The sequence below is a fragment of the Hyaloscypha bicolor genome, assembly GCF_002865645.1.
Source record: "Hyaloscypha bicolor E unplaced genomic scaffold K444scaffold_165, whole genome shotgun sequence".
NCBI lineage: Eukaryota > Fungi > Ascomycota > Leotiomycetes > Helotiales > Hyaloscyphaceae > Hyaloscypha > Hyaloscypha bicolor.
Window position 1 is genome coordinate 1,545,028 of NW_020194667.1, and position 22,560 is coordinate 1,567,587.

General features: G+C 37.9%; 7 protein-coding genes across 7 annotated transcripts; 4 read left to right on the forward strand and 3 right to left on the reverse strand.

Moving 5' to 3' along the window:
• Positions 1-12,864: 12,864 nt before the first annotated feature.
• K444DRAFT_478112 (uncharacterized protein) lies at positions 12,865-13,144 on the forward strand (the record flags this gene model as incomplete). The annotated part of the gene is made up of 2 exons (XM_024872956.1): positions 12,865-13,041; positions 13,097-13,144. Coding segments are annotated over 2 exons (225 nt in total), but the record flags the coding sequence as incomplete, so codon positions are not given.
• A 259-nt stretch (positions 13,145-13,403) lies between these two features.
• On the reverse strand, positions 13,404-13,917 carry K444DRAFT_635907 (uncharacterized protein; the record flags this gene model as incomplete). The annotated part of the gene is made up of 2 exons (XM_024883932.1): positions 13,404-13,666; positions 13,746-13,917. 2 exons carry the CDS (start codon positions 13,915-13,917, stop codon positions 13,404-13,406), a joined length of 435 nt encoding a protein of 144 aa, XP_024729895.1.
• Positions 13,918-14,015: 98 nt separating this feature from the next.
• On the reverse strand, positions 14,016-14,898 carry K444DRAFT_619674 (ankyrin repeat protein). The gene has a single exon (XM_024881554.1). The coding sequence runs from the start codon at positions 14,466-14,468 to the stop codon at positions 14,184-14,186; it is 285 nt and encodes a 94-aa protein (XP_024729896.1). The 5' UTR covers positions 14,469-14,898; the 3' UTR covers positions 14,016-14,183.
• A 776-nt stretch (positions 14,899-15,674) lies between these two features.
• On the reverse strand, positions 15,675-16,432 carry K444DRAFT_542670 (uncharacterized protein; the record flags this gene model as incomplete). The annotated part of the gene is made up of 2 exons (XM_024875894.1): positions 15,675-15,946; positions 16,030-16,432. 2 exons carry the CDS (start codon positions 16,430-16,432, stop codon positions 15,675-15,677), a joined length of 675 nt encoding a protein of 224 aa, XP_024729897.1.
• Positions 16,433-16,680: 248 nt separating this feature from the next.
• K444DRAFT_195614 (uncharacterized protein) lies at positions 16,681-17,822 on the forward strand. The gene is made up of 2 exons (XM_024870972.1): positions 16,681-17,151; positions 17,199-17,822. Exons 1-2 carry the CDS (start codon positions 16,929-16,931, stop codon positions 17,576-17,578), a joined length of 603 nt encoding a protein of 200 aa, XP_024729898.1. The 5' UTR covers positions 16,681-16,928; the 3' UTR covers positions 17,579-17,822.
• Positions 17,823-18,218: 396 nt separating this feature from the next.
• On the forward strand, positions 18,219-19,424 carry K444DRAFT_647066 (S-adenosyl-L-methionine-dependent methyltransferase; the record flags this gene model as incomplete). Its single annotated transcript, XM_024885285.1, has 5 exons — positions 18,219-18,353; positions 18,441-18,781; positions 18,882-19,129; positions 19,202-19,331; positions 19,385-19,424. The coding sequence occupies 5 exons, from the start codon at positions 18,219-18,221 to the stop codon at positions 19,422-19,424; spliced, it is 894 nt and encodes a 297-aa protein (XP_024729899.1).
• A 1,097-nt stretch (positions 19,425-20,521) lies between these two features.
• K444DRAFT_195692 (putative methionine adenosyltransferase 2 subunit beta) lies at positions 20,522-22,519 on the forward strand. Its single transcript, XM_024870973.1, has 7 exons — positions 20,522-20,540; positions 20,594-20,609; positions 20,661-20,676; positions 20,730-21,343; positions 21,403-21,422; positions 21,509-21,967; positions 22,023-22,519. Exons 4-7 carry the CDS (start codon positions 20,958-20,960, stop codon positions 22,316-22,318), a joined length of 1,161 nt encoding a protein of 386 aa, XP_024729900.1. The 5' UTR covers positions 20,522-20,540; positions 20,594-20,609; positions 20,661-20,676; positions 20,730-20,957; the 3' UTR covers positions 22,319-22,519.
• Positions 22,520-22,560: the final 41 nt, after the last annotated feature.

Below are 22,560 nucleotides of genomic sequence, written 5' to 3' on the forward strand. Positions count from 1 at the left end.
ATTCAGTAATTGGTTTCTATTGCTTTATTATAGTGTGATTTCCAAGCTATATATTAATATTCAAACTGCTCTCTTTCGGGTTCACTTTCCATAAGAATTCATGGTAACCCAAATGTCGGCTACATTTTAGTAAAGACTAAGAGTATATATGCGGCAGCAAGATCCTCCGCCAATATTATTAATATATTATGAAGAAAATCTGGGGCTCTAAGGAACTCAGATCAGCAATTTTGAGCATATCCTATTTGCTGGCGCGTGCTATAAACAATAGCAGGTGATTTTAGAATGTATCGAGGCCCAGGTTACTCTTTTTGAACAACTAAAATTAAAGGAAGCCAAAATAGGGGTCATGTCAGGTACGCAATCATTACGTCATGGAACATCGAGAACACTTCGTACGTATAAACCCATGCCTGTTATCCCCCCCCCTAAAAAAGCTTGAGCCTGAATTGTTCCCCAGAATCAAGCTTCATCCTGAATAAACCCCTAATCTTCGAGCTCCCAACGAGGCTAGAGCAGATCCAAAGTCGGGTCCAGTTTAGCTTCCACAGTGAAATGGAACCTGGTCACGTGACGTTGCCAAATCATCGGGGCGAAGCGCTGATGGAAGGAAGGGTCGCCTTAATCTAGGGGGTCCGATTTGACCCCCCTATGTCATTCTAATTATAGGAATCGAATAGGGAGCCAAATTAGAACACAACTAATTCAATAAATTTGGCACTAGCGATGCTCTGGAGATCACTTTTCCTTTCAGAATCAGGCAGGGAAGGTGCCTGCGGTCATTCAGAGGTTCGGGGGATTACTATGCAAAGAGTACAAACCAAATAGCGTGTACGAGTAATAGGCATCAGAACAGGTGGAGTGTACGAACCAAATATTGTGTAGAAACCAAGTGGTGTGCAAAAACCAAGAAGTGTGTAGAAACCAAGAAGTGTGCAGAAACCAAGTAGTGTGCAGAAACCAAGAAGTGTGTAGAAACCAAGTAGTGTGTAGAAACCAAGAAGTGTGCAGAAACCAAGTGGTGTGCAGAAACCAAGTGGTGTGTACACACCAAATGTTCTTGAGTTCTAAATATAGAAAAGCGGGGCTATTACGTCATTAGCAAGGAGCTGGATCGGATATCCGAGTACTGCTATTAGACAATAAATCTTTTCTGCTCCTTGTCTCTGTACCTCTTAGATGAGATCATGTGACCTTCCTCACGTGTTATAATATTTCGGCTCCCGGCGGCGACTAACATTCCGAATTCCGTGCCGTAGACAATTAGAGAGCGAGTCTGGAACCTAGACACTGGCCTGGATTAAATGTGATTTCTATAGAAATTTTATATATGGAAATGTTTTGATTTTTGATGCATATCGCGCGATGCTCCGGAGAATTCTCCTGACGGAGGCTTCTCCTTGCAAACCTTACAGACTAAATTTGGCTGTATGCTCGTACAGACTGCGCTACTGTTAATAAGTACGCACTCAGAAGTGCGTTATATTATCGTATTAGAAGCCAAAGTAGTTCGGGTTCCAGTATTAAAATTTGGTGTGCTTCAAATTTTATTATACGGAACATTTATACTTCAGGCCCGAGCACTCTCAGTTATAGTACTATAACTGAGAGTACTCGGGCCTGAAGTATAAATAAACGGTGTATGTCATCCTGTAGTATATTAAGGTAAGAGCATGCGGCATTGCTCGTCATACACGTGATTTACCCTACTAACCCCACCAAAATCGCGATTTTTTAGCCCACACTCTAATGTAATTCCCAAAACAATTAAAGTACTAGATTTATTAAGGCTTTAGTATATAGTAGCTATACCCTTACTATTAATTACATCTTCTAGCTTATAAGTAAGCCTCTCTATTAAATATTACTATTTCATTAAATTAACTTTATTTTATAGCTCTTATAAGACCTCTTATAACGGCGGGATCGAGGTAATAGTATAAAGGCTTAAAGATCTAGGAAAATCCCATATATTGAGAATACTAAGCTAAAGAGAAGAAGGAGAGAGAGAGAAGGAAAGGAAATAAAAGAAAGGAAGTCTAGCTAAAACTACTAAAATGCCAGCTAGTTAGATAAAACTAGTTATATAATAGCTATTCCTATATAGCCCCTAGCTAGTACTATTATACCTCTTTTATATCTTTAATTAAAGTAGAAATAGTTTCTAACTTTATAATATTATTTTTTATTTATTACTAGATCTTCTTAATTAGATTTAAATTAGGAGAAAAGAGAAGCTAATTAAATTCATATAATTTATATAATGTTATAATAAGGTAATATTATAGTAGTAATAAAGAGCTTGAATTAAACTAAAGGCTATATACCCGGCTAAAAGCACTGGCTATATACTAAGTGTGAGGCACGTAATAGCAGGGTAATGCACAAGTAGTCAAGGTAAGTAAGCTGCGGAGTGACGCTTGCAAGTGTAACTGATTCCAAGAATTGATTCCAACAAGAGACTAATCGATGCCCCTTCCAAAGCTAGGAGCGTCTCCCTATATATTCCCTAGTGCTTAGCCAGGCATGCGAAGCCCTTTACTTAATTAGGAAATCCCATGCGATCCATACGATTCCGATCGCAAGCTGTACCCAAAATAGGAAACTAGATCCACGACATCTGACACCTGTCCATGCGCCATCACGTGTGCCCATCACACTAAGTCACGTGCAGTAGCACTACGTAACTAGTGCCACGTAATATATAACTTTTGGAATAGCTTTACTATATTCTTATAAATCTTTATTTTGTTTTTTATAAATAAAAACTTCTTTTTTTATTCTATTATTAGAAAATTAAACTAAGAAAAAATAATAGGATTAAGGACTTAGTTTAAATAGGCTATATTATAAATTCTTTTCTTCCCTGGCTTCTTTACTAGGAAAATAAGCAAGAACTTCTAATTCTAGTTAATTACTTCCTAAACTATTATATTTACTTTACTATTCTTATATAAAGATTATATGTAATCTGAGTAATTCTTCTTATTTAACTAATATATAACTCAAATTCTCTCTCTCTAATAAGGCCTATAACCTCCCTAATTTGGCTATAGCTTTTTCCTTACTAATAAAGTAAGTATAATAGCTAGTATAAGGGCATAATTTACCAAGAATAGGATATTATAAATAGGTATAAAATAAAGCTAAGCCAGAATTACTTAAATGAAATAATACTAAAGATTAAAGTATTCTTCTTACTTTATTTCATAGCTTAGTATTTTCTAATATATAAGATTCTTTAAACTTTAAGCCTTTAACTATTATATTAATTCTACTATTATATAATACTAAGCTTACTTAACTTGGCCTATAAAAGTAATATAATACTACTAGTAAAGAACCCGTATTTATTTTTAAGAAATAAAGACAGAATACTACTTTTAATATTTAATAACTTTCTTAAACTATAAAGAACTAGAAAGCTTAACTAGAAATATAATATTCTTTATAACCTAGTTAATCTTAAAGCCTAATCCTTAACTAGAGCAGATAATATTCCCTTTCTAGTAATTAGTTCTCTACTAATATAAAAGAAGAAAGATATTATTCTTTATAATCCGGTTAATTTCGGAGCCTGACTTTTAACTAAAGTAAATAATATTCCCTTAATACTAATAAGAGTAAAAGAACTAGCTCTTTTCTCTAATATAGGAAGAATTAGTAATAGTTTACTAATTTAAAATAAGAAAAAATAATAGTCGGTTTTAGTCTATTAACTTAAAACTAGATAAGATAATAATTAGTTATAGTTCACTAATATTAAATAAGAAGAACTTATTTAGTATTTATTTTTATAGCTAATACTTCTTCTAAAGCTACTATAAATAGCCCGGGGCCAGGTACTACTACTATAGATATATTAGATAAAAAGCTCTAGTATAATAAAATAGAGAAGCCAGACTTTAATATTATAAACTTATATTACTAGAGAAGCTATTATAATACTATTCTAAAAGAAGATATTAAGAAATAACTAGCTAACTTGGAACTCAAAATTAGTATAAATACTTTTAAAATAGATAAGATCTAGTAAAGATTACTTATATAAGATAACCTTATTAATAAATATTATTAGAAATTTCACTTATATATTAATTAACTTACTAAGAAAGTTAATAAGCTAGAGGTAATTACTAGTTAATTTTATATAAGAGAAAAACTAGTATAAGAAAAAATAATAAAGTAAAGATTTAAGTAAGCAAATATTTAGGAATATTATAGATTCCTATTAGGAGAACTATTTGGGGGCTAATATTAAGGCTCTTTCCCGCTTTTAGTTTATAATAATTAACTATAGCTTATTAGAATTAAGGATCCTGCTTTATTTATAAATAAGAATAATTACTAGATTAATAATTAGATATTTAATATAAGAAATAAACTAATATAGAACTCCTCTAAATTTAATAGTAAACTACTAAAAATTACTTATATAATATAACTAGTTACTAGAAATACCTGTAACTTTATTTATAATTAACTAGAATCTAGATTAGTTAGATAGATCTTAATTACTAAATAGATTTTTAAGATCCTCTAGTAAACTTATAGTAAAAGTAAAGAAATAGAGTACTAGGAAGTAAAAGAAGTATACTAGTACCTGAGATAAAGAAATAAGCTATTCCCGGTATTCTAAATAAAGTTTACTTATTTAATAATAAAATTAGAAAAGTTACTAGATAACTAATATAATAATTTAATAAATAAAATAAATCTCGAGCTACTTAAGAGCTTAGGTAATAAGAAGTTTAATACTTCTAGGGACCTTACTAAGTAATATATAAAATAAGAGAATAGGCTTCTCTTAATTAAAAATTAGTAATTTCAGAAGAAATAACTAGTAGAAACCACTTGCTATTAAATACTACCTCGAGCTAGAAAGCCTACCGGGATTTAAGGAGCTATAATAACCCTATATCTAATAAATTAACCTTAGTAGCTAGTATTCTTATAGCTAAAAGAGGCAGTTTACCGAGAATTTAAGAAGAAACTAGATTAGCCAAAGGGCCTTTATTATTATAACTATAAAAAGCCTAGATATATAAAAAGTACCTATTCTAACTTTAATAAGGTTATATTTATTAAAGAGAATTATTTAGAGAAAGCTAATAATTTAGGAGTAAATAATAAAAATACTAACTTTTACTTATTATTTAATAAGAAATATAATATTAATAAGTCGGGAAAAGTCTAGCTCTAGATATAAAAATAGCTTTCCTAAAGCAAGAACTTTACTAAAAACTTATAAATCTTACTTAGTTAATTAGTAGGAACTAGTTCCTTATTAATTATTAAGTATATTAGAAAGATAAAACTATAACTTTCTAGTACTTAGTAAATACTAGAGTAAATATATATATTCTAATTAACTAAAAGCATATTTGTTTCTTAATAAAAGTACTATAAATACCCTTATATAAACTCAAAACTCCTATTTTCTTGCAAGGTTTTAATAAATAACCTAGTAAAGCTATTTAATATCTAGCTACTATAAATCTAGCTATTAATTAGTATTCCCAAACTCAATAATACCTGCTTATTACTAATCTCGGTTCTTATAATATAATTCTGGAAAGGAAATAGCTAGTAAAATATAATATCTTACCGGACTATTAATAGAATTAATTTTATTAGCCAAAGAATTACGAGATAAATTAGCTAAACCTTACTTAGAAAATCTAATATTTTAATAAGAAATATTAAAAAGATAATTACTTCGAAAATACTTTAATTAGAATCCTAAAAAGAACTAATAAAACTAGACCCGAGAAATAAAAAAATATATTTCTTACTTTTTTATGAGATTTTCTTATAAGAAAAGCTAAATACTAGATAAGAAAGAAAAAGCTAAACCTTAATACTCTCGAAATAGTTAAGCTACTAGACTATTCCTGCTATTTTATTAGAATAACTACTTTCTAATTAAGTACTAAAGACTTTGGTAATTTGGTTAGATTAGTTACTATTAATAAAATTAACTATATACTTAAGAAATAGGGTTATAAACTAAAAAGATATCTACTATTACCTATAGTAATTAGATAACTAATACTATAGCCCGCTAGATATTATACTTAAACTAATAACCTAATATATTTCCTAGATATAAATAAACCTAATACCCTTAATAATATATTATCTTTTAATCCTAAAAAACTTCGAGAGCTTTAAATATTTCTTCCTATATAACTATATAATATAGCTAGGGCATTTTCTAAAAAAGTAGTAAATAAGCTTTTCTAGTCTTAATTCTTTAATTATAAGCTTCGTTTTAATAGACCAGATCCCTTAATAAGAATAGCTTATCTCTATAAGATAAGCTCTAGTAAACTTAAAAAAATAAAAAAGTATCTTATTAAGAACCTAAAAAAGGATTTTATTAAGCTATTCGAATTCTTCTTCTTATTACTAGTCTTATTTATTAAAAAGAAAAATAGTAGCCTATAATTTTATATTAATTATTAATAGCTAAATATTATAATAAAAAAGAACTACTATTTCCTACCGCTTATTACTGAGATTCTTAACTAATTAGCTAAATTATTAGTATTTACTAAATTAGATATTTAATATGCTTTTAACCAAATTTATATAGAACTAGCTTCTATAATATAAATAGCTTTTAGGATAAGATATGAATTATTTAAACTAGTAATTCTACTATTTGAATTTTATAATAGTCTAGTAATCTTCTAGTAATATATTAATACTATTCTAATAAACTATTTAGATAACTTTTACTTGGCCTATATTAATAATATACTAATCTTTTCTAAGAATAAGAAGAAATATTAATAATATATTAGAATAGTTCTATAGAAGCTCTAGGATACCGGATTATAAGTTAATATTTATAAATACGAATTTAAAATCTCTAAGATAATATTTTTAGGATTTATTATTTCGGATTAAGATATATAAATAAATCCTACTAAAACCTCTATTATCCAAAACTAGTACTAACTTATAATAAAAAGAAAAATATAGTTATTTTTGGGCTTTTATAATTTCTATTATAAGTTTATCTAAGCCTATAAATATATCTTTTACTCCTTGAATTATCTAACCAAAAAAAATACTTTACTAAAGTTTATATTTAATAAAATCTAACTAGATGCCTTTAATTAGCTTAAAGATCTACTTCTTTCTACTTTTATACTTTTCTATTTTAAATATAATAAGGAAACCCGCCTGGAAACTAACTATTTAAATCTAGTTACTATAAGTACATTTTCTTAAAAAAGCTCAGAGAATAAATAATAATATCCGGTCTTATTTTACTTTAAAGCTCTTTAAAAAGTCAAAAGCTACTATAAAGTTTATAATAAGGAACTTCTTATTATTATTTAAGGACTTCGGAAATAGTAAATAAAACTAATTAGCTTGCCTAATTTTCTAATTATTACTAATTATAAAGCTCTCGAGTATTTTAGTACTAAAAGGCTCTTAAATAAATAATAAATCTAATAAATAGGTTTCCTATTATAATTCTATTACTAGATTACTTATTAGCTAGGTAAAGATAATACTATTACTAATATCTTATCCCGAAAAGACGAGCTTATACTAACCCAGAAATAGACTAAGAAAGCCAAGAGAACTAGATAAGTTATCTTATTAGATCTAATTCTCGCTTTTACTAAAATAATAGATATGGCTTATACTCTTACTAAAATAAAAGAAATAAACGAGCTATTTATTATAATTAAAGTTCTATAAGCTAATTAGACGAACTTAGCCCTAGAAAACAAATATAGAAAAGCCCGGGAAAATATAAATCTATAAGAAATATTAAATAACTATATATTTTATAATAAAAGACTTATTATATTAAATAAATATAATAATCTATAAACTAGGCTCCTATAATAAATTCATAATATAATAATTACTATATATCCCGATTAAAATAAGATAAAAATCCTAGTTTAGAGACTTTATTAGTAGCTGACTTTTTCTTTAAATATTAATTACTTTATAGTAAATTATTACGAATATTAAAGGTCTTATAAGCCAAGAAATAAAATACTAGGCCTATTATACCTATTATTGGTTTCCCTAAGAATATGAGATAATTTATTTATAAACTTTTATATTCCTAGCTTTATAAATAAGAAATATAATAATATATTTATTATAATTAATTAATTATTTAAATAATATATAAGCCTACTAATAACTAAGAATACTATAGCTAGGACTATTACTAGCCTATTCTATTATTATATCTAGTAATTCCGAGAATTTCTTTTTATTATTATAAGTAACTAAAAACCCTAATTTATTTTAGACTTTATAAATAAACTATTAAAATTAATTAGAACTAAGCTAAAGCTCTTAACTATAAAATATACCTAAACTAATAAATAAATAGAAATTATTAACTAGATTATTAATACCTGACTTTATTTCTTTATTAATTATTTCTAGGATAATTAGGCAGATTTATTTCTAGTACTTAATATTATAGGTATTGCCTGCTTATATAAATTAACTAGCCTATTTCCCTTAATAATTAATTATAAATATGAACCCAGGCTAAACTTTAACTAAATACTACTAATAATAGAGTTCAAAATACTAAGAAAGAAACTTAATTAAGAGAAAGTATAATAGTAAGCTAAGAAAATTAATACTACTATTAATTATACCCGAGAATATATAATAATAGCTCAGGAATATTAAGCCAAGTAAGCTAATAAGAAATAGTAAGAACCGGACTTTAGTTTAGGAAATATAGTTTATATAATTAAAAAGATATAAAAAATAAACTATTTATTTAATAAATTAAATTATTTCCTTACTAAACTATTTAAAATTAATAAAATAGTCGACTATTTATATTAATTAGATCTTTTCCTATTTTATAGGATTTAGCTAATTTTCTATATAAATAGACTTTATAAGAATCCTACTAACTTATTACCCGGCCAGACTAATAAAGAGCCTGGTTTTACTAAAATTAATAGTAAACTTAAATAGGAAATTAAAAAGATTCTTTTTTCTAAGATACTTTATAATAAGCTTTATTATAAGGTTAAATAAAAGAAATAAAATATAGATAATAAATAATATCTTATATTAAACTTTAAGAACTTAGTACTTAAACTATATAAATTTTATAAGTAAAATCCTAGTAAAGTAAAACCTCTTATCCGGCTAAATAAATAGATTTAGTATATTAAAGAAAACGAGTTTAATAAAAACTATTTAGATAATAATAAACCTTAATAATAAGGCCTCTATAACTAGAGAAAAAGAAGAAAAACCTAGATATTTCCCGGGTTTTATTTAAATTCTAGTATATTTCTTTTATTCTACTATATTAGTACCTATTTTCTTTTTTAGAAATCTAGGCAAAATACTTTCCTTTATTATACTAGATTATATTTTACTATCTAGGCAAATTATAAAAAAAAAGTAAATTCTTAAAGCTAAGCTAAAGGTAAATACTTACCTATATTAATTCGAAATATTATTAAAAATTAAGGGAAATCTTCCTAACTACTTTAATCTTTATAATCTTAACTATTTATATTATTACTATTACCTTAATAGAACTATTAATAAAGACAAAACAGATAAGAAATCCCGGTAATATATTATTTGTAGCCAGACTAAGTAAAGCTATTTACTAGATCCTAGATAACTTAAGTAATAATAATAATATCTCAAGTTTAGTAACTACTACTATTATTAATATAATTACTAGCCAAATTACTTTTATAGACAAAAATAGTAATTTCCTTACCTAAGAACAAGTTAATATATAAAATATAGCCCGTATTACTCTTAAAAATATACCTGAAATTATTATAAAGAATATCTTAATAAAATATTCTAAGAATAATAAAATAGAGGTTTTAATTACTAGTAATAATAAGTCTAATAATTAAATAGGCGGAATAAATAGTACTAATAAAGGCTATCTAATTAATCTTATAAAGCCAAATATTAAAAAAGCAAAAAAGAGTAAGGCTAGCTTATCTAAGAAATATAAGGTATTAGATAATAATAAGAATTCCGATAATAAAAAGACTAAGAATAAAAAGACTTCTAGTAATAAAAGAGACTCTAACTATAATAAAGGTAACTAAACTAATATTAAGATGCCTATTATAACTAGAAAACATATAGTACTAAGTAATAATTATTATATAAAGTACTAGTCTAAAACCAAAAGCTAGTAAATAATCCTAAAAGCCAAATTAAAGAAGTAATATTCTATAGATATTAATAAATTAGTAAATAATACTATTTAGGAAATCGGAAAACCTCTTAGAAGCTTTTATAAAACCAAAATTATATAGCTCAAGGCCCGGGGATTTAATAATAAAATAGCTTAAGTAGCTGCCCTTAATATATAAGTCTCTATTATAGAGAAATAACTTGAGAATATATATATTAAGCTTAAGAAGGCCCAGAAGTTAATTAAGTAGCTCAGAAATAGTATAATTAAGCCAAATACCGCTATCCTAACTAAGAAGAAAGGCAAGTAAGCTATTATATTAAAGCTTATATTAATAGATAGACTTAATCTGCTATCCCTATTTAAAGACTGCCTAATAATAATAGTTCTAATATAGCCATAGCCTATACGGTATTCCCAGACTATATTATTAATATGAGTATAGGTATAATGCAAGTAACGGATACTAAGGACTAGTCGGAACATACTAGGAACTGGGTTATTTTAATAAAGTCAAGACTATACTTTAATTATAAGTAAGCTATAGGGATTAGACGGAATAGGGTTAATAGCCGTTATTTCCTCTTTTTTCTTTTCTATACTATAGCTAAATAATCCCCTAAATAAGGGCATTTAGATTTCTCTTTAGGGGGGGGGGGTAATATAATAGCTAGTATAAGGGCATAATCTGCCAAGGACAGGATATCGGAAACAGGTATAAAATAAAGCTAAGCCAGAATTACTTGGACGGAATAATACTAAAGGTCGAGGCATCCTTCCTACTTTATTCCATAGCTTAGTATTTTCTAATACATGAGATTCTTTGAACTTTGAGCCTTTGACTATTGCATTAATCCCGCTGTTATAGTAAGTAAATAGTAATACAAACGGGAATTCCCTAGTTCTTATTGGGTTAGTAACCCTTAAGAACGGATAAAGAGAGGATATTTGAGATTTCAGAGTCTGAGTCTAAGTCTTCCATTATTATATAATAATTAAAGAACAAAAATGGTAGTTTGTAGGAAAAGAAGCGGTGAGGTGTGGGTTTTGGTGAGGGGTAGTCACGTGTTCGCTTAGGTGTACGACGAGCAATGCCGCATGCTCTTACAATACTTCAGACGAAATCACTCTAAGGTGCAGTCTTGCAAACTGACGTACTCACAGCTGTAGTACTACAAAGACGCCGCATATTACATAATCCACATGACGTTTTGTTCACGTGATAATCTTTCAAACAATGCAAACAACCAAACTGACTCACCCACAGGGTTGCTGCATGACGCGGCGTCGCAAAGAGTGAGGGGCTGAATTGGGTCCCAGGGCGCTGGCGTTGGAAATGGCAAAATTCGGCTCCCTAACGCTGGCGCATCTATTGCGATAGCGCTTGAGGAACGCTGGCGTTGAAAAGGGAGCAGAAATTGGATCCCTGACGCTGACGCATCCATTTCGCTAGCGCTTGAACGCCGGGGTTGGGGAGGAGCAAAATTCGGCTCCACGACGCTGGCGAACTCATTGCGATAGCGCTTGAGGAACGCCGGCATTATTCAGCTCCCTGGCGCCGGCGCATCCATTGCGACGGCGCTTGAGGAACGCCGGTGTTGGGGAGGGCATCGGCTCCCTGACGCTGGGGCGTTCAAGCGCTAGCGAAACGGGTGCGCCAGCGTCAGGAATTTTACTCCATCAGAAATTAGATTGAATGCTTCTGACCAAAATGGGTGAGAACATCGTTCTATTCCCCAACGCCGGAATCACGTGCTAGCGCTTTTCCTAGGAGCAATTTCTTAGGAGAAATTTCTTAGGAGATCACGGGTCCTGCGAAAAATCGCTTGGGAGAGCACAGCTCCTAAGAAATTTCTCGTAGGAGCTATGTTCTCCCAAGAGCCGCAATCTCCCAGGAATCTTATTATAGGACCTGTGATCTCCTAAGAAATTTCTCCTAACCCGAGGTTCACAGGAGAAAGGTACTGGCAGATTGTCGTTCCCAGGAGCCTGGATATAGGAGCTTCCTCCTAGCCGTCATAATAACCCAGGAGCTTTCTGCTAGTAGTATTCTTCAAGGAATCACAAGGGAAGGCTTATAAAGTCACATGTAGGCTGCAATTATGTAAGAGGGCATGGATTAATAAACTAGATCTCTATAGAAAGTATGCTAAAGAGCACGTAAATCTGAAGTGACTACACTAACACCCTGGTAAATACTGATTAAGCGCTAGTAGGGGTTTAATGATTCTTTAAAACGAGAACCCCCTGTCTAGTGCAGTAGAAAGAACAAAAAACGGAGCATCTGAGGACAGAATGTGGTCCGATTAGAATCACATATTGTGAGGACAAGTAGCATTATGAAGGGGCTTAGGGGACCAAATCTGGCTCCCCACCACTTGGGTTCAAGGGGACCGATTCTGGCCCCTCATTGTGCAATCAAACCATGGGCTCAAAATCGGCTCCTATGCCCTTGTTGGCCACTAATACGAAAGTCCTCAAAGACAACCATTAGAGCAGACGGTCTTTGACAAAACACGGCCCAGAACAACAGACGATTCTCAAATGCCTCAAGCTTAAGGCTCGAAGTGTATCAAAACTGGCCTGGGCAAATCACCTTGACCTCTACTACAGCCTTTTAGTATCAATGGATACTATAAACGGCAAACGAAATGACGAGGGGAAAAGAAGAAAAGAAGAAAAAGAAGAACGAGGGATTAAACAGGAGAAAGGATACTTTGATTAAGAAAGCCTATGAATTAGGGGAATTCGATGGTATTGACATAGCTCTGATTATTTGCAAGAATGGTCGATACACCACGTATAGATCTAGGGACCATTTATCATGGCCACTATCTATAGCAGAGATAGTAAGTAAAGGGATTACTTGCTTGAAATACATAGCCAGTGCTAATACTTATATAGCAAACTGCCTATCCTCTCCCAAAGAATATACTACCGGAAGATATCGAGAAGCGCCCTTCTAAACATGTAGGAGAGAAAATATTGCCTCGGCAGAACAAGGAGGAGGGAAGAATAACGAAAGGTAGGCAGACTACCTGCAAATAGATAGATAACTAGCAGTTTCACAAAGGGGATATAAGATAATAGTTATGGATATTAGTGAATGAAGTCTCAGCATCGCGATGCCTTGCTAGTGGCAAGCCTATTAATATTCAAACCTGGGAGTCCTCTACAGCGTGGAGAGAAAATCGAACATGGTTAAGGGCGCTTAGTCGTTGAGCTCTTGCCAATTGAAGGAGCGACGTCGTCTAGCCCGTCGTCCGGAAGTAGTGATTCCTCTTGGGGCGAGTATATCCTCGAAGCTTAGCAGCGGACTGTGGTGGTGTGATAGATCTGCGGCCTCAGCGATGAAGTTGGGTGATATGTCGCAGAGATCGACGTCTTCGATATCGCTCTCGCCCGGGCTTAATATTACCATATCTCCATTAATAGATTCTTCGTTATCGTAGCCGCACGCCGATCTGTTATTCTCTGTACTATTAGTAGCTGCTTGTAGTAATTCATTTGATAAGTAGAGCAGGATCGCAGTACGATTTAACTGCCCATTGACCGCCAGAGCTTGGATCTTTACGACTAGTCCGGCTGGCGTGGTCCAGTTCCTGGTATAGCTCTATAACGTATCCAGTGGAGATGAGAGTATGCGTGATGCTCTTCCACATCGCAAGGAGATCTTTGCGATCTAGGTTTTCAGCGGTCCAAGTATCGAAACCGTCTTCCTGCATTCTGGAGGTTATTGAAGAGAAAGGAAGGTAATGCCTCGCGACGGTGGACGGTGAACTCGTGTCTCTTGTGGGGGACCTCCCAGCGAAATAAAAAAAAGCGACCCTATCCTACCAACTTCCAAAAATAGTTTATTATCTCAAGGGGTAATTTTGGAATGCCCAAATCAAGATGCGGATTATAGCTTTTTGGAACGTCAGATATTAGAAGCATTTACCATACTTTGACCGCAGTCAAAATGCAGACTTCTCTATCTAGAAACAGTAACTTAGACGCTTCTCGCAGACAAGTCCCCACCGTAACTGTTAGCTCCCTTCTCGAGCAGGCAGTCTATCATCCTTGTAACGCCTTTCTGGTATGCAAAGTAAAGCGGCGTCATGCCTTCGCCATCTCGAGCAGCCATATCCGCTCCTCTTTCCAGGAGAAGTCTGAGAATGCCGAGAGAATAGCGTTGTGTAGTAAGGTGTAGTGCCGTCTGTCCCTTGAAATCAGTAGTAGATGTGTCGACTCCATAGTCGAGCAGCTCTTTGACCACCTCTTCGTATCCATCCATCACCGCCAAATGCAAGGAGTCCTGCCGTAGTAGTCCTGCGCTGTACAAGGCGTGTGCTTTTCCAGAAGCTCCTTGACCTTTAGAACATCTCCCGCTGAAGCCGCGCCTGTAAGGACTTGCGCATTGTCTAAAGAAGCAAGCCAGATTCTGCAAGTGGGACAACAGCCATCGAGAACGGACTTGGATAGGCAGTCTTCGTGGAGTCAGTGCTCGCAACACCGTAGTCGAACCATGCCATCCCCAATCTGCCAATCCTCGAAGCAGAAGTAACAGTGTTCCTCAGTATTACCCGCATCCGTAGTCTTTCTAATGACGTACGTGTCGGACAGCCGGCCGGAAGTTCGACCCTGCGGGTTTGGCATATCTTGATCGGCGGTGTTGATGTTCGACTGCATATTGGGATCGTGGTTCAAAGAACGCAATTGCAATTCTGTAGAGCGTCAGTCAAGTTAGATCCTTTAGTAGCTAGTGACTTTGTTATACGCTTCGGAGCCGTGCTTCTGGGTCCTTATTTGGTGGAGGCATCTCGGAAAGATCTTGCTGGAGCGTGCTTGGCTTTGGCTTTGTCCCAAAATGTTCTAGAAGCCGAGACGTTGCAGCCTGAGGAACAAATCAAGTCACCCCTGTACAGAATTTTCTCGCGGTAAACCATTGAAAGGCTCAACGCGGGGAGTTCCTCGAATTGAAGATGTTTTGTACCTTTAGTTGCTTGAAAAGCCATGAACGTCATTTCCGAGTGGAATGATTTGAAAGCAGAGATAGCTCGCATTGTAGGTTCAGCTAGCTGAGATCGAAAACAGTCCGCGTAACATTAGTGAATGATTTAGTGGATCGTGACCTTAGGTCGAGGCTTGGATGTTGCGTCTTGGCTCTTGGGCATTACGTGTTCGCTCTTGGATGAGATTGAGCGCGTCTGAAGCTCCAACTTGAAGCCCTCAGGCCATGGCAGACAGAAAGCAACTCATGGAAGATAGAAGGAGGCGGAGAGGGTACAAGAACAACACGTTTCTCAGGGCATTTTGTCTACGGATTGATAAGAACTTGAGAATATGATAAGATGAAACAATAGTTAAACTAGCTAAGCGACAGTTTAATGGAAGGGGACAATTTTGTGACAGCTTCTTCTTGGTGGACTTTGGCTCCAGACCTCCCACCAATGCAAATTCAGCGGCCACCACATACAAGCACGATTCTTCTTCACTCATCTTAGGAATACTTGGGGCTGGTGTATTTGTACTCGGTCGTGAAGTCGGTAGAAGCGTTCGTATAGGTAGTGCTGGTGAAGTCGATGACTACTGTCTGCCCCAAGTCGGCGACGTTGACAACATCACCTTCGCTATAGGTGCCCGTCGCAATGAAAAACTTCTGGACAGGCGCTATTTCGTAGTCTTGGCTGGGTTTTGCAGTCCAGACCGCAACCGGAATAATGTCCTCTGAGTCGTGAGCGCTTTGCCTACCCAAGCCGCAGTAGACGTTCTCTGATCAGAAAGGGGACGGTTAGTCAATGGTACCCTTGGAATCACTTGAGTTGGTGGGCTTGATTTAGACCCGCGGAACATACCATGCTGGGTCGAATCGAAAGAATTTGTATTGATGGCAAAACTACCAGTCGTAGAAGTGGTCGAAACGGCTGAACTATCAAAGACTGGCCCATCATCTTCGACATTCATTTGGAGCTTGGTTCCATTGGAGCTGCTCGTCGTGATATTCACGTCGGCCCAGTCACTCGTTGAGACACTGACACCGCTCGCAAAAGCGGTATCGGTCGTCCCACATACGCCATAAAATTTAGAGGTGATCTTGAATGTGGCCGTGCCGTTAGGATGATCTGTAACGCCAGACTTAACCCAAACATTGGTCCAGAGCTGGCTAATGTTGTTTGAGGACGTCGGTTTCTCGTTGAAGAGCAAGAAGTGCTGGGAGGCATCACTCTTGTTATGAACTTTGATGGTGTATGTGGTCATGATGGACAAGTGCGGGAGATGACTTAAATGAGGAGGATTTAAAAGGCTGTGATGTTTGCTCTAAAGAATTATCAATACATGTCTCAACATGTGGGAGTCGCGGTCTTTTTTATACACGGCCTCCTAGCCTCGTGCAGCTTGATCACCTACGTTTTTGAATGATCCTCGGTGCTCCAGGGTAATTTACTGACGTGCAGCTCCTTGCAGGATCATTTATTACCTGAGTGGTATGGTATTACGGATCACAGCGTTCTTTGCGCGAGCCTTACGCCAGACTCATTTCGCTCATTCGTGATCCAAAATGATCCCATCCTGATTGGCTAAGATCAGAACAGCACCGCCGACGATGAATGATCTCTTTAACTCAGAGTGCTATTGAACGTAACATATTCCGGTTGATCTCGTATAACAATATAATGAGCTTGTCAATTTCAAGGCCGAACAATTGTGCCTTCGTCATTTAAATGCCCTTTGTTTTCCTCAAGAGCTTTCCACCATGTCTAACCGTGTTGTTAAATCCAAAGGGGGACAGTCCAAGAAAACTCAAGATCGCCACTCTCTCTACGAATACATTTGTCTCAACGGTGTTGAGATGCCGGCATGTTCTCGTTGTCGTGAGAAGAGTCTTGCTTGCAAGCTGTCCGACAAATCAGAGCGCTGCGGCGAATGTGTCCGCGCAGGGGTTACTTGCGATGCTGACGGGTTCTCTGCTATAGCCTGTAAGCAAACGTTCCAATAGTGATGGGTGTGGTCCTTACTTTCACAGTATCTCGGATTTCTCGGGAGAAGTCACGCCTGGAGTCTGAAGAGGAGGCTGCGTGGGACGAGATGGTTACATTACAAGCAAAACTTGCTCGGCTGAGAAAGCAGAAGCGCTTGTTGGAGCGGAGGGGTGTCGAGATGGTTCGTCGTGGATTGGAGAACTTGGATGAGCTGGAAAAGGAGGATCGTCGCGCCGAGGGAGGCAGGCTAGCCATGGGACCCACCCAAGCCGGAGAACAAGATTTCGTTTGGGATTTCTCACAGATCACGGACCTAGATGTCTCAGGCCCCTACAGCGCAGGACATGAACAGCAGGGAATGGGCCACAGTCTCGAGTACTTCGGAGATGTCGCGCAGCTTCGCATTGAGCACGGCGCAGGATAGGATGGAATGGGGAGATTGGCTTTGTACTAGGATTTTGTTCGGTTTCCAGTCATAAATTTTTACTTTAGTAGTCTTTCATTGGTTGTTGATGGCTATGGGACTCTTGCCTTTGGTCAGGTCATAGTAGGTATGATGCGGGCGGTTGCGAAAAGGTAAGGCAGTTGGAGAGAGGTATGAGGAGGGTCGAGGTGGTTGCAAAGGGAAGGGCCCCTTTAGCGCGACGTCAAGTCCGACTATTAGTGCGGGGGCGGGGTAGCTGACCCAGAAGACTGCTGTTTGAGCGTTTTAGAAAGGTTCATCATATTCTCCAATACACTAACTTGATTTCAACGTGACAGGAATGTGAAAAATCGACAGGCAGCTTGGACCGCCTTTTCAGGACTTCCAAAATTGGAATGTGGCTTCTAAGGTTCTGACTTCGGCTTCCCACCAGGGCCTGGATCCCGTGCAACGCGACTGCGTGCAAGCCCCTATTAAATCGGCACCCATGCTACAGTGTGCAGAAAAGTCGGATTTATCCGTGCAGAGTCCCATTTCTCGTCATTATTTGAGGTTGAAGCTTATCTCTTTTCCCATTCGTTTTACCAGCTTACTGAATAATTTCTCACAACTTTCAATCCTGCCTGCGTCGCAAAGAAGCATGGCTGGGGTATTAGCAGCGAACACCAAGACCCCGTCTCCAGACCCTGAATTAGGGATCGAAGCCGATGAATACGACGACAATGACTCTGCGCTCGGCAACCTTCAGAGCTCAACAACTTCAATCAGCTCCTCCGTCATGAAATTCCACGAAGAGAACGGGAGAACCTATCACGCCCACCAAGATGGAAAATACCTGCTTCCAAACGATGAGCAAGAGTAGGACCGTTTAGATCTCCAGCATCACTTCTTCACTCTAACATTCGACGGGAAACTGTTTATTTGCAATGTCGACAAGGGTGAGAAACAGGTCTATCGGGTGCTTGATGCTGGCTGTGGGACGGGAATATGGGCAATTGATTTCGCGGATGAGCATCCCGATGCCGAGGTTCCAGGGATCGATCTCAGTCCCATTCAGCCAGCGTTCATACCCCCGAATGCTACTTTTGTAGTTGATGATTTGGAGCAGGAATGGGCTTTCAGCAATAAGTTCGACTTTATTTATATGAGGATGTTGTCGGCTTCAATTCTGGACTTTCCTGCCATGTTCAAGAACAGCTTTGAGTAAAATACCCATCCTTAATGTCCTGCTCTCCAACTTCGTATCTTCAATCTCTTCTCTTTGTTGTATCTTGGTTTTCTTCTAGATGCTCATATGTGACAGGAATCTCAACCCAGGCGGCTACATAGAGTTGGCAGACAAGTGCCTACCCATGCTTTCGGACGATGGATCTCTGCTGCCCACCTCAGCGCTACAACAGTGGTCCGACTTCACCATTGAAGGAACTAGCGAAGTGGGTCGGTCAATTACTGCAGCGAGCGAGTACAAGAAGCAGCCAGAGGAAGCCAGTTTCATCAATGTCGTGGAGACTGGGACAAATGGCCGACAAACCCCTGGCCAAAAGATCCAAAGTTCAAACAGCTAGGTGTGAAAAATGCCCGCAATTTGATCATTCGCAGATGAAGAGAATTTAACGTAGATAGGGTTATGGACATACGAGAATCTGGCCCCTGGGCTTGAAGGTTTCAGCTTGGGCCTCTTTACTCGCGTGAAGGGTTGGAAGAAGGTCCGGAACGATATGAATGACAGGAAAATTCATGCTTACTTGCCGATGTAAGTACCGATTACTCGGCGAACGCTTGATAACTGCTCACGACGAGATGTAGATACGTTGCATCTGGACAGAAGCCACCAGAGGAACCTTAAGATCGAGTGGAGGAAGGACCTTCCGAGCAGATGGCCTCGCGGTGGACATAACATGAGGCACTAAATATGCCAACTTCGATGGGACATTTCAACTACGTCGTCTCCTAATGTTGCCTCGATCTCTCGCACATCCAATAATATCTCGAAAATCTCGAAAATCTCGGAAGCTCTGGGATACTAAAGTCTTCTCTTCTTGAAGTCGGGATCATTATCCAGCTTTGACAGAGGATAATGAAGATTAGTGTCGCTTTTTATGTCTACCGCGAGGGGGTGCAGGTAAAGGAAGGGATTCCTTGCGCAGCTGAATGAACGTTCACATGACTGCACCGGCTCCGGCTGGCAGGATGCTCAGCTTCACTTGGGTAATCGTCCCATTCTTTCCCCCAACATGAAGGGATCTCCGCTTGATATAATTGCTCGCAATCAAGTGCTTGGAGATATCTTCATCTACACATGACGGGTTCGGTCACGTACGAGGGGGGAACATCCATATTGAGATGAACTGAGACGGAAATATAATCAAAATGTGCTCTGAAGCCACTTGGATAATCTTGACGCGAAAACAACTTTACTAGAACTCTTTCAGAAATTGGTTCTAGATCATCCCCTCTGATTCCGCACAGGGGCTCTCGAGAAAGAGACAGAACTTTAAGAACAATTTTCAAAAGAATTATGCAAGAGAAAACTTGGGGGGGGGGTAATAGATCTAGTGAATTTGTTGAAGTGGAGAAAGTGCATCCTCAGCTTGCTCGTGCTGGCGAGTTGAGTCCGGTGAGTTGAAGTTTGCATCCATGTTGTTGAAATGAGGTGGTTGGAAGCCTTGCTTGATTATCGATGGCTGGGAAGCCCCCTAATATAAGTCCAAAATCCACTCGAGCCCCAGCCCCCTAGCTGCCTTAGGCACCATAAGCTTGGCACCTTTCAACACATGTCAAACGGGCCGAGCAAACAGAGCAAACACCCAATTTCGCTTAGCAAAATTTCTCGAGTACAAATACTTCGCGGTCCCTTCGAACTTCCATCTTTTCTCTCCATCTTAGTGCATGGGTAAGCCGGACCCCCCAACCTCGCACTCGCATGTTGCTAACATTTCCCAAGGTTTTACGCATATCAGTGGTCAGTAGCACCCTCATTCGACACCCGCGACAATCATACTAACTCGATTCCAGAGGATTCGTCCGAGATGTAAGTTCCTCCAACCTTCGATCTCCCGATCCAAAACTAACTGCTTCCCAGTGCGTTTTTGCTAGTTGTGAGTTGCCTTCGACCTCGAGTTCCCTTGAGCGGCCACTGATTGTTCACCAGGAAAACTATAACCATGACCGCTCTTGCTCGGCCTAGGCTGGGTGAGGAATCTTTGGAAACCAACCTTCTCTCGAAAGAGAAACCTTTTTTCATTGCGGGTGGTCCCTCGAGGACTAGCGTGAAGAAGAATAGAAGATGAAGGGGCTTGAGAAGGCGACAGGACACAGCGTGAGCATGAGATTATGCTTAGACAACATCACTTTCGGAGTGCAATGATTCAAGGCTGCGATGAAGCAGCTGGAGGAGAGTGGCAGCTATGTAGAGCATTACGGCACTGAATACTATGGGCTCATGCAATTCTCGATATCATCTATCACCGTAACCTTGCATGGCTCTGCAGTTATGCTAAAAGACGCGTCTGCTCTAACGCGATGTAATCCTGATGATCTAAGGATGCGGCTCTCGAGTCCACATTCCCAACGTCAACACATCAACACCATGGCAGCTCTCATCACCGGCGCAACAGGTCTCCTCGGCCGCCAGGTCACGAAAGCCTTCGAGCGTGGCGGCTGGAGGGTAACAGGCACAGGCTACACGCGCGCCTCCCCACCTTCGATCCTGAAGGTGGACCTCACCGTGCCGGACGAGATAGCAAAGGTGTTGGAAGACGTCAAGTGAGTCCCAATACCGCCTCCTCTGCACGCAGGCAGCGCTGACTGGCACGAGGGTATAGACCAAGTGTCGTCGTCCATTGTGAGCTCTTCACCTTCACCCCATACTCATAGCCCCTACACCAAATGGAAGGGCAAGACAGGACTCGAGCTGACAGACCACTTCAGGCGCTGCCAACAGGTTCCCCGACAAATGCGACAATGACCCCGACGGCACACGCGCCCTGAACGACGCAGCAACCCGCGCTCTCGCCAAGCTCTGCGCCTTCTCCTCCATCTGCCTCATCTACATCTCAACCGACTACGTGTTTCCTGGCACTGAAGGCGACGCACCATATCACGTCACCAGCGCGCCGAAGCCGCCGAATCTATATGGGGAAACGAAGCGTGCGGGGGAGAAGGCTGTGTTAGAAGAGTATGCGAAGGCGGGGGAGAAGGGAAAGGGATGGGGCGTGGTATTGAGGGTGCCGGTGCTTTATGGGGAGGCGGAGAGCCCTGCGGAGAGTGCGGTCAATGTCTTGATGGATGCGGTTTGGAAGGTGCAGGAGAAGGACGCGAGCGTTAAGATGGATCACTGGGCGTTGCGGTATCCTACGAATACAGAGGATGTTGCAAGAGTCTGTCAAGGCATGCCCTCTTTCTTTCCACTCTCCCATACCTTTTGCTTATTGAGATTGTATAGAGCTTGCAACGAAATTCCTCGACACACAGGATCCAAAATCCCTTCCTACCATCCTGCAATTCTCGTCCGAAGACAAGTTCACGAAATACGAGATCTGCCAGCTGTTTGCGGAGATTATGGGATTACCACTGGATGGCATGGTGGCTAATGCTGAAGGCAACGACCCGAAGGCTACTGTTCAGCGGCCGTATGATTGCCACCTTTCGAGTCAGGCGTTGAAGGATTTGGGGATTAATACTTCGACTATGGACTTTAAGGGGTGGTGGAGGAGGGAGGCGAGGGCATATAGGAAATGAAGAAATGGAGAGGCTCTGGTCCTACAGGGACATGACGAAGGCATGTGGAAGGGGACGGCTGTTTTTCCCATAACGTGGCATATATGGGGAGTGCTTAGCTTGGCCGAGAGCCTTGCTGTCGGGCTGTATTATACAAGTTAGGAGAACAACGGCAATGCCTTGAAATCCAGCCTCCAAAATACCAAACCCTTGTCTTCCCCGCTGAACAGGCGTCCGTCGCAGCATGATCTTGCAGGAAAAGC

Bases quoted from the DNA above. Each gene is read 5' to 3' on its own strand.
- K444DRAFT_195692 (XM_024870973.1), top strand. From the start codon at position 20,958: ATGAAGCAGCTGGAGGAGAGTGGCAGCTATGTAGAGCATTACGGCACT. The intron at 21,423-21,508 runs GTGAGCTCTTCA...AGACCACTTCAG, and splicing joins ACCAAGTGTCGTCGTCCATT to GCGCTGCCAACAGGTTCCCC. The intron at 21,968-22,022 runs GCATGCCCTCTT...GAGATTGTATAG, and splicing joins TGTTGCAAGAGTCTGTCAAG to AGCTTGCAACGAAATTCCTC.
- K444DRAFT_195614 (XM_024870972.1), top strand. From the start codon at position 16,929: ATGTCTAACCGTGTTGTTAAATCCAAAGGGGGACAGTCCAAGAAAACT. The intron at 17,152-17,198 runs GTAAGCAAACGT...TTACTTTCACAG, and splicing joins CGGGTTCTCTGCTATAGCCT to TATCTCGGATTTCTCGGGAG.
- K444DRAFT_619674 (XM_024881554.1), bottom strand. From the start codon at position 14,468: ATGGATGGATACGAAGAGGTGGTCAAAGAGCTGCTCGACTATGGAGTC.